This window comes from Sinocyclocheilus rhinocerous, unplaced genomic scaffold (assembly GCF_001515625.1).
Source record: "Sinocyclocheilus rhinocerous isolate Xijiao unplaced genomic scaffold, SAMN03320098_v1.1 scaffold2033, whole genome shotgun sequence".
Classification (NCBI taxonomy): domain Eukaryota; kingdom Metazoa; phylum Chordata; class Actinopteri; order Cypriniformes; family Cyprinidae; genus Sinocyclocheilus; species Sinocyclocheilus rhinocerous.
In genome coordinates, this window is record NW_015635542.1 from 119,716 (window position 1) to 131,434 (window position 11,719).

General features: G+C 38.4%; 1 protein-coding gene across 1 annotated transcript in view; it reads right to left on the reverse strand.

Moving 5' to 3' along the window:
* The window catches only part of LOC107747312 (fibrinogen C domain-containing protein 1-like), a 45,479-nt gene extending 35,426 nt beyond the window's left edge, over positions 1-10,053 (reverse strand). The window contains exon 1 of the mRNA XM_016561777.1: positions 9,566-10,053. Within this exon, the coding sequence (XP_016417263.1) occupies positions 9,566-9,637 (72 nt within the window). The 5' untranslated portion in view covers positions 9,638-10,053. The remainder of the gene's footprint in view (positions 1-9,565) is intronic.
* Between the last annotated feature and the right edge of the window lie 1,666 nt (positions 10,054-11,719).

Consider the following 11,719-nt stretch of genomic DNA (forward strand, 5'->3'; position numbering starts at 1 on the left):
AAGGTGCTCCTAAAATTTTGAACGTGCTCCTAAAAAGAAAAGTAAGCATAGAGCCCTGATTAGATGTCAAAAGATTGTAATAATACGATTTTTGTAATGTTTTTGAAAGAAGTCTCTTATGCTCACCAAAGCTGCATTTATTTGATCAAAAATATAGTAAAACGGGGTTTTCTATTCAAATATATTATTATTTCATTTATTCCAGTGAAGGTAAAGCTGGATTTTTAGGAGTCATTACTCCGGTCTTTAGTGTCACATGATCCTTCAGAAATCATTCTTGTGAGATCTGCAAAAGATTACATTTAACAGTGCTATTAAATGATTAAGATCATCTAAATGTACAAAATAGGGGAAATAAGCATGGATAATTAAAACCAAAGTGAATTAAAAAGCACTAGTATCATCCGATAACCAATATGGTGCTGAAGTGTCTTGTAATAAAAGTTTAGCAAAGTAAAATGGCTTTTTGAAAGTAGGTTCCAAAGGTAAAAATTACTGTATTACAGGAGCCTTTTACAACTGTGGTTTGTCGAATCGGCTAACAGTTACGGTATCAATAATATAAATAAAAACTAAAAAAACATAACCAAACTGTCATAAAGAAAGCAATGAAAATACAGGTTGCCTGAAAACTACAGATAATGCACATACACAAGCGGGAATGACTTTAGAGTGTAAATGGACCTGCATCTCTACAGTGCACTTATAGTAGCTACACTTAAACTGATCTCACTTGCCCTCAGTAGTTTCATCACCACTAATGTTGGTCCTGCTTTCATTGATTTATACAAGCTGGAGAACAAGAGGAAGTGTATATAAAATAGCCTTTTAAACAGTAGATTGTTTTTCAGGGATTAGTTCCAGAGTTCAGTGTGGCAAAAACACACAATGCTTCATGGTTTCTGGTAGAGTCACCTTGCTTAATTCTCGATTCTTTGCATATAAGCAGTTACTGGTCATACATTCACATGTTTTATTTATCTAATCCTCTGGCCTCTCTCCCAACGCCTCTTATCCAGTTCTCTCACCTCACTCCATCCCCTCTGCACTGCCTTAAAATGAGGCAATCTTGCAGCTATCCATTCTTAGCTCTTCTGTTTGATTTGACATGTAAATAATTTAGCATTTGAATAACTTCTTAAATTCATTTATTAATCTGCCCCCTCTCTCCTTCCCTCGCTGCCTCCCTCCTTCGTTCCATCTTTCCCCTCCCCTGTATGTTGTGTAGAGGAATTGATCTGTGTTTGCTAGATTGAGTTTAGATGCAGTGTAAATAATTCATGCGCTGGATTACTGTTACCGTGGGCCTGGATCTTTAGTGTGGAACCTGCAATGTGTGCCTCTTTCTCCCTCCTTCGCTTTTTGAATCTTTCACTCAATCTGTCAGTTTATTGGTTTTTCAAAAACGGTGTGTGAAACTATTGCCATTAGCAACCCTAATAGCTGCCGCCCCCGTACAGTCATCATCTGACAGACTGTTTATGTGTGTCTGCGTGCTAAAGTCCTCAGGATGCGAGATGTGGTTACAGACTAGTAAATCTTGAGAAGGTGAACTGTCTCTTGCTCTTTTCCCCCTCCTTTAATCTCTATCTCTTGGCTGTAATTAGTTCAGTGATTAACCTTGACATTCCTGATCACATCATTCCGCCTTAATGATGCTATTACCACTCAGTGTTAAATCAACTCACACATCCACATCCCAATATACTGCACACATAAGCATAAACATATACAAACACACAGCAGAAGGGCAAAATGATGCTAAATAATGTCATTAATCAACAACCTAATGCACAAAAGCCAGTTTAGCGTACGACTTCAGAAATTTACCAAGACCTAGGAATGTCACACACTTGCCTTGGAGCTTGATGCCTTGATTGCCCCATACACACACACACACACACACACACACACACACACACACACACACTTATTTCAGGAAAATAAAACCTTAATAAGCAAGAATAATTAAGTGATTTTCTCAAGTTCTCTGCTCTCTGGACATTCACTTGATTCCAAATGTCTGACTTAAAAACACCTAATCAATTGACAGGTTCATTAGGAAGCCAAAATGACCAGTATACAACTATTTACAATAGCACTATACTGAACACTTGAGTTGGTGGCCAACAAGTGCTGTGTTTATATAAAACAGCGTTATTTAAACATTTAGATTTATTCAATATTAAACTTTATTCAGTATTATTCACTATTAAACTTCTAAACTTCTAAGGCCCTGTTTACACTAGTGTGTTTTCGTTTTAAAACGGCATTTAAAAATGAAAACAATCCTCATCTACATTGGCGTTTTCACTGCGTTTCATAAACGATCTCCGTCCACACTACACAACTGAAAACGCATATCACATGACCATTCATGCATGTACAACCATGTAAAGGTAGATGCCCTATTATTTAGATGGCAGACGCTTCTACATGCTTAGAGCGGTCGAATAAGGAATCTACCTATACATATCTATGGGTACAACTATGAGCATGATGTTAATGTTTACACGGTCGTCAAGGATACGCAGAGCGAATGTGGGCAGCCATGCCATCGTTTTCAAAAGTCTCCGTTTTGGTCCATTTACACTGAAACGCAACCCCAGAGTTTTCAAACTAAGACGGGGACTGCAGCGTTTTCAAAAGTCTCCGTTTTCGAGGGTTGAAAAGGCCGGAGTAGTGTAAATGACAGGCGTAACCGTAGCAAAAGTTATGCGTTATGCGAAAATGCACTAGTGTAAACAGGGCCTAAGTATCTAAACTGACGAACTGAGTATTCTATCAGCAACCACACAGTTAAATTTTTACTCGTCATTAATTTGCAACATTCACTTTTCTAGCTAGGCTACAAATACTACTGCATATATTTCATAAGACTGCATTCCTCAAAACTGTAAAAAATACATTTTTGAACTTAGTTAAAAAGAAAAATCAAGGCAACATGATGCAATGAGTTCTCTCAACAACTTGAGTCTTAATCATTTTTCTCACTAACACCACTTTCTTTAGCCAGTCTGAATTTTTTCATTCACTAAATGCAAAACATCTCACTCAGCCAAAAGAAAAATCTGGTCAAGGCAACTTAGTATTTGTTTTTCAATATGAAGTGAACTCTGCAATCTTTAGCTCTGGAGAGTGAACAATAGTGAACAAAGCAAGATACAAAAAATAGTCCAAAACTTTTACAAAGATGTACTCAGACATCAAAACAAACACACACACACACACACATCTAAATAACAGTGCCAGTCTACATCAATATGTAACTCATAGCAATGCCAAACAATTAATAACTAATAGCGATAACAATATATCCACTTAAGGTCAACAAACAACAACAGTAGTACACTACTTGTTGCATGATTTATTCATGGTACAAACTTGATTGTCCAAACTTTGCTTGAATAGTAAGGACGACATTTGAGAGAATATTGTTGGCTACAATACATATTCTTAGTATTAATAATGTAGAGAGAGTATGAGATTACAATCACTGAACTGAAAACTGCTGAAAGAAGGATGGCACAGCTTTTAACTCTGGGTTATATAACTGTGATCCAGAACAGAAAACACTGATTTGTGAAGCTAAAATGTGATAGCGAGCTGTTTAGCAACAATCAACCAATCATTAAATATTCATGCATTATGTACAGTCAGAGAAACTGTCAAGTGGCATCACTGTGTTTAGTTTTAACGTATTAAAGTAAAATTAAAATATCAAATGGTGACAGAGAGAACATGTTAACCAGAGACCATATTATTTGTTTTTACATTTCAAATGGCTTAAATCATGCAAAGCCGACTCCTGTGGTGATAAAATTCATAGATGGACACACATTTATTAAAACTGGCTATGTGCTGTATTTAGTGTTACTAAACTAATAAATACACATATAAAAAGGTATACATGCATATATACAGTGTGAAATTTTTTATTCTTATTCCCAGGATTCAGAGTAAACAAGTTAGCATGGTGACACAAGATTATGGTTTAGGCTACGTCCACACGAAGCCAGAGCTTTCCCTATCCGATCTTTTTTTTTCCCTCATCTCAAGAAATATCTGCGTCCACACGAAACCAGTATGTGGCGCTGTAATTCTGCCACAGAGATACACTAAAAACGGAGAAGACTTGGACTATGCGCATAAACCTTACACTCGGTATGCAAACGAACATGGAACAATACATTTATTAATCTGTGTTAATGTTAGTTAATAAAAAGACAATCGTTCAGTGTTTGTTCATGTTTTTGTTGCGGTTACATGACGTAGTGGTGTCTGACTAAATGTTATGCAAAAGTGACTCAGCAAGTGACTCAAAAGTGACCACCAAAACAAGCTGTTGTTAAATGACAGTGTTGACAGCTTATGGCTCCGGTGACCAGCTCTGAAGTTTAACCACAACACCACACCAGCACAGCATGTACATCCTCCGCCCCAATCCTTTTTTGCTTTCTCTTCCTCTCACTCTTTTTAAGAAGATTAGCACTTTTGTTGTTAATGAATGATTCAGTCACTGTGCTGTATTAATTAGTTTCCTATCATTACTGTTCTTATCCACCAAAGTGTACTCTGGGTGAGTGAGTGCCTATGTGTGTGTTTATGAGTTCATTGAAACAAAAAGCATCAAATCATCAGTTGATGAGGATTCTTAATGCATTTGCAAGAACAAACTCTTTGATGAGTTTAATATATGACCACGGTATGGAGAAACAGAAGCAAATGTATCAAAGCACATATTTCAAATATTACATGAAAGCTGTAGGCCTACAAGAAAGGACCGTCTTAAAACGGATACATTAGATGTGTACACTACATACCGAAAAGCAAAGATTTTTAAGTATGCACTGTACAGTGCCCTCTAAAAGTTTGGAAATGTATCAGCATACTCTTATTACACAATCATGCCTCTTTTGCAACTGTGATGCTTGATTACAGTATTCAATTTGGCCCAAGCTTTTTTTTTTTTTTGGGGGGGGGGGGTCATTTTTGAGGAAACATGCCTCTACTGTCTGATTGCCAATTAAATTTGGACACAACAGTCCCATCAGAACACAGTTTGGAGATGCTCTAAGCATAGCTCTAGTATTTTTCTATGTTTGCACAGTTTGTGTTGTACCTAGTCAACTCAAAGTCATCACAAAATTATGACAAATTTATGCTGACATTCTTCAAAACCCCACTTCTCCTGGGATGTTTCCAAACTTTGAACATCATTAGGTTGGCTTGAGAAGCTTCCCTTCTATGTACTATTTCTTATCAATTTAAACTCATTCAGACTCATCTATCTAATATTTCTAATCTATCTATCTATCTATCTATCTATCTATCCTAGCGACATGCTAATCATGCTAGAAACATACTAACAACATGATAGTAGCATGCTAATCATGCTAGCAACATGCTATTAACATGCTAATCATGCTAGAAACATGCTAGCGACATGCTAGTAACTTGCTAATCATGCTAAGTAGCATGCTAATCATGCTAGCAACATGCTAGTTACTTGCTAATCCTGCAAGCAACATGCTAGTAACATGCTAATAATGCTAGCGACATGCTAGTAACTTGCTAATCATGTTAACAACATGCTTGTTACTTGTTAATCATGCTAGCAACATGCTAGTAACATTCTAATCATGCTAGAAAAATCCAAGCGACATGCTAGTAATTTGCTAATCATGCTAGAAACATGCTAGTCACTTGCTAATCATTCTAGCAACATGCTAGTAGCATGCTAATTATGCTAGCAACATGCTAGTAACATGTTAATCAGGCTAGAAACATGCTAGTGACATGCTAGTAACTTGTTAATAATGCTAGCGGCATGATAGTCACTTGCTAGTCATGCTAGCAACATGCTAGTTACTTGCTAATCATGCTAGCAACATGCTAGTTACTTGTTAATCATGCTAGCAACATGGTAGTAGCATGCTAATCATGTTAGCAACATGCTAATCATGCTAGCAACAAGCTGGAAGCATGCTAGTTACTTGCTAATCATGCTAGCAACATGCTAGTTACTTGCTAATCATGCTAGCAACATGCTAGTTACTTGCTAATCATGCTAGCAACATGCTAATCATGCCAGCAATATGCTAGAAACATGCTAGTGACATGCTAGTAAATTGTTAATCATGCTAGAAACATGATAGTCCCTTGTTAATAATGTTAGCAACATGCTAGTTACTTTCATGTTAAAAACATGCTAATCATGCTAGAAACATGTTATCAACATCTATCTAATCTATCTAAATTTTCAAACTTCAGGCTTTTACAATTGCTTTAAACTTTCAGGCTAGGCTTTCTCAAGCCAACCTAAAGTTTGTCTTGACTAACTTTTTTATCTAGTTTTGAACTTGATCGACAATAGAATAGGTAGTCCTGAATGTAGTGAGTCATGTTGAAATCCACACAATGAGTGCACCCACTGAAAAAAACAAACAAACAGAAAAAACTGAAAAAAAATAAGCCACTTACATAGTTTATCATCTGCGTAAAAAGTACACTTCAGCACGCTTAACCCATAACCATGATTTATGACAGCCTAAATTTAGGAAAATTTCACTACAGATGTTTATGATTACTATAAGCACAGCGTAGAATGCCATTTTATAATCTTTTCAGCGAGTGAACAATGGCTAATGGCTTGAGGCTATTGCCAGATGTGGCGCTGAATGTGTAACAGGAAGTGGATGGGAGGGAGAAGAGAAAACTTACTAACGCAGCACTAACTGAGTTCCATCAGGGTGCAAAGGCACAATACTCTGCACAGAATGACCAAGGCAAATCTCTATTCTTCACTGAAGTGCTCTTGTGTGATGTGTGTTTAGCTCACGATCCCTATATATACAATATTCGTGAGAATGCATTAACACGGGAAAGGATAGATGAGAAAGTCAGATGAGGTTCAAGGGAAAGGCAGGACAGGGAAAATAAAAAAAAGAAAATGATCATGCCCCCTAGGCCTCTATTGACAAAAACGTCAGTGTTTGACCTGATGGAGGGAAAAGAAGTAGGGTACTGACTGACAGGGTGAGGCAGGGTAAGAGACAGATGGTGAGAGAGAGGGAGAAAGAGAGCAGAGGAGAAAATTATAGACAAGAGGAGAATGAGAAAATGAGAAAGGCAAGGGGAGGAAAAAAAAAAATTCACAAGGACACATATAGAGAAAATACTCTGCCACACACATACACAGTTAAAGGATGTTTGGCAAATTCAAGAGATGTTACTGTTTCAGTTTATGCATAAACAGGGAATTTGTTTGAACAGCAACCCATGCTGTAGAATGCTAATTTCATGTAAAACAAACCACAATCAAATGTATGTGTGTGTTTGCCTTACAGCATATCCTAAAGCTAACAGGAATCCCCAGAACTCCCTTCCGGTCAAACCTGACATCCCTCTCAACTTGTCTCTTGATGTCTCCGTCTCCTCCCTTCTTCCCATACAGGGAGAAAGCATTAGTCATTCATAGCTCAATCTGTGAATGGGTGGTGCGATTCATGGCTGCTCTTCATTTTTATCTGTATTTTTAGCTTACCATTGTAAACTGCCTTTTTCATTACAGTTGTACAGTACAACCTATAACGTTTGTAAATCTGCACACGCTGTTAATGGCCACTGCATTATTAATTTGAAGTTTATTATTGGTCAGTCTAGTCTGCATGGTGCAGTTGTCTTGCACATTTGCTGATCATTAGTTCATGAGTTTTTGAACCGTTCCTGGAGCCTCACCAGCAGGAATGGTTTAAAAACCCTTGCTATAGTTCATTTCACGATCATTATTTTTTAGTATTTTAGGAGATCCACAACAGACACCAAGAAATCTATCAGTCTAACAGTCTCATTAGCAATAGGATTATCCTGAGATAAACTGTAGCCAAAATTTCAATTCACACTTTCTCCTAAAGGGGGAGACCTTTTAAGGGTAACTTGTCACTGTGCCATTTAAGGTAGTACTTATAAGCCTATGAGTCAAAAATCTACCACATATTTTTTGTGTGTGTTTTCATTAGCAGTAGTGTTCTTGTGGTTATGCTGGTTTTAAACACACAAGTTAGTTCATAAATTCTGTCCTCCAGATGCAGATTCAACAGGTTCTGTCCATGGTTCCGAATGTGACACATGGCATGTGGTTGTTGCTGTCCATGGTGCTGATTTTTAAAACAGACAGGCATATATACATACTGTAAGTGTGTGTTTGAGTAGATTGTTTAGAGATTTTACAGAATTTTTATTTTCTCTCGAACGTCCTACACTGGGGGGAAAAAAATCAAGTTCGCCAATTTAAGACAGTATGAATGTGCAGTGGAAACATGCGGGACATTAATCATCAAATGTTTACTGCAACATCATTCTTCTAAATAACTTTTTCAGCTAAGACAAACAAAACACAGCGATTCCCAGAGTCACTTACAGTTAATAGTTTAAAATGCATGTATGGAGCCCGGTGTGGACTGTTGTCAGCAAAAATTGACTCAATCAATTCCACTCCACCACTGCAGTTGTGTGTGTGCTGAGAAAATCCTTCCTTATTTAATAAAAACTATCTTTGCCAAACTCAAATGTCAAAAGCTTAAAATAGATCCCAATTTTGTTGCCAGTTAAGTTGATGTAAAGTCTTAGATGTCTTCTGTTACTTCTGCACAACATTTACGCCTAACAGGATAAAAAAAAAAAAAACTTGAATACTTACTGCACTGTCTACTCTCTCTCCCCCTACAGTCTGTGTAATTGATTGTGTGATGGTGTGCATGTGTACTCGAGCCTTGAGTATTTATCGAGCTATGTGTTGGTTTTGTTATTGCTTTTGATAGCGTTTGATGCGTTTTGTTTTTTACTGTATTTGAACATGTGTGCCCGTTTTAAGGGTTCTCTAACCACGCCATTGACACAGATAAAACTGAACCCAGATTATAAATCACTACTGTCCATTAAAACATACATTCACCATAAACCAGTTTTACACACTTTTAACATACATGTGTTTGCCTCATTCTCTCTAACCTTGGCTGTGATTTGGGAAACCCACTAAAGTGCCTCTGTGGCTTATCCACAGACACACACGCACACACACACACACACACACACACACACACATATATATATATATATATATATATATATATATATATATATATATATATATATATATATATATATATATATATATATATATATAGTGTAGTATAGTCATTCCCAACACAACATCAATGGCACAACCAAAAAATGTATTCATTAATTAAATATTAAAATTCCCCTCCCTCCTTTCCCACTATACCAACACCAAATCCACAGACCAGCTGCAATTCGCATGACTGGCGCCCTTTTCTTCGGCTACCGCATAAACGCGAAACAAAATAGCCACTTTCTGCCGCGATCATGATCTACGGGCGCGCTTATGCGGAGTGACAGGAACAAGCTGCGCTGAACTCATTGTGCTATTCGCTGCTCTCTCTGTAGGCTACCCCCTACACACACATAGATGAGTAGCTATTGTGTCTCATCCTAAAACTACATTCAGTATATTTTGCGAAGTGTAAGCGAGTGGGGGACTCACCTGATTTTTGCCCCGCTGTCCGTCTTCGAGTTCCGGTGAGCTGTTCATGATTCCCCATCGATCATTGAGCATTCTCCGGAGAAGAACAAACCTTAAACCGCCTGTCAGTTACAGGCGGTGTGGGGGGGGAGGGGGGGAACAAGACACTTTGTCGTTCACTCGTCTTCCTGATAAGTTATTCCATGGAAATAGACAAATAACCTTTGGGGGAAAAGAAGAAAAGGAGAATGTGGAGAGTGCGTGAGATCGAGAAGACACTGATCTAGCCTCTACTCCGGGACCACACTGACTAATTCTGGTCTAAAAGGGGCGGTGAAGACTCTCGCACCACACACATCGTAATATCATACGTACTTGATAAGGAAAATAATAATAAATAAATAAAACTCCTCAAATTTCCATAAGCAGTTCTTCAAAGTATTTTTCTTTCCTTCTGGAGCGTTGAATAAAGTACTCAGATATTCCACACTAAGTAACAGGGGGGAAAAACGGCGCGAATCAAGTCGACGCACGCGTGTCGTTGCGTTGCGTGCCAACGCAACTCAAAACACACAAAAAAATATTCTGATGTTTTTGTCCAAACACGAATAACGGGAATTCAGTCCCGAAGAGTCGTTTAAAAGTGATACAACTTTGTATTCCTGAGCCGTTAGCGGGATGGACAGATTGTGGCGGTAAAGATGCTGTGATTTGAGGAGGGAATTCAATCCGTTTCCCAGGGTGTCTAGTTTACCGGACAGAGGACGAGGGATGTCTCGTTTTGACAAAACTAGCGCGGCAGGGCAGATTAACGGGGTTCCTACTCGCGAGCCAAGCTCCTCGCTCTCCTCCAGAAGCTGTCCGTTATGCGCGCTCCCGGTGCGCGCTCAGTTTCGCTCCCAGACACCGTCGGCACTGATACGACTTTTCCACACCCCTCGTCTAGTGTAAGAAACTCCCACTCCACTCTCAGTAGCTCAACATGCAGTAAAAGCACCCGTCACGAAAGACTGGATGAGCGATGGAAGCCAAATTGAATTCGAGGACGCAATACAATAACTGAAGTTGTTTTTAAATGAGCAGTTCATTTTATTATATAAGCCTCATCAAAATGATACTTGAAGCGCACTGTTTGAGCCAACCGAAACCGTTATGATTTGGAGCACAGATGTTTTTGTCATGTTATCCATTATAGATATTCTACCCTTGCCAGTTGCTGGTGATTACATCTGAAAGCACAGAGATTAATCAGGCGATCATCTCAGTGTCAGTCAGTTTAGCAACAATCACATTTTCCCCACAATTACTGAAAAGACGCAGGTGCAATCCACGTGATAAAAGGGTCAATGCAATAATGAGATGATTAGGCCCAAGTGCCCCATATGGAAACATATTGAGGTCAGGACCGTCACTAGCGGGAAGAAAGGTAGTGATGATTCTATGCCTCCCCAGCGTGCCACTGGCCCTCTCAGATTTACAGCTGGCCCACCCAATCAAATGAGGAAAGAAGAAAAATCCTGCATACATACAATAATTGCTCAAATGCATGAACATATGAACAACTTGCATGTGTAAACTTAAAAAATAAAAAAAATAAGTAAGTAGTAATAAGATCCTAGTGGATGAGCACTGATCTTCCAGTTTTGTGCTTCTATTCTGTGGCAAACGCAAAGCTGTCAATATACAGGTGCATCTCAATAAATTAGAATGTCGTGGAAAAGTTCATTTCAGTAATTCAACTCAAATTTTGAACAATCCAATTCAAGTGTGCTACCGCTGTAACAGTTCTCGATTTGTCTTTACTCATCGTCCGACTCCCACCCATCACACCTGAGATACAGTTTCTATAGGTTGAACTTCCCGACGATTTCAAATGACATTGGAAAACACCACATCATCATCGTCATAGTGACACAATAAGATTGTGGATGTTCAAAGCAAAATATAATGTCACTCTAAAGGCTGGAATACACTATACAACTTTTGCCCTGCTTTTCCCCTGATTTACAGCCTGGAGAAGTTGACGCTAGTTGCCGAAAGTCAGAGGCAGTCTGCAGATTTGAGTTGACACTTACTAACTTTGTAATAAGTTAGTAATAAGAGGAAAACTGGCCCTCATACACTAAACGACTGAGGATCACACACTTCCAGACTTTAAAGTAGTTCCGATCACAA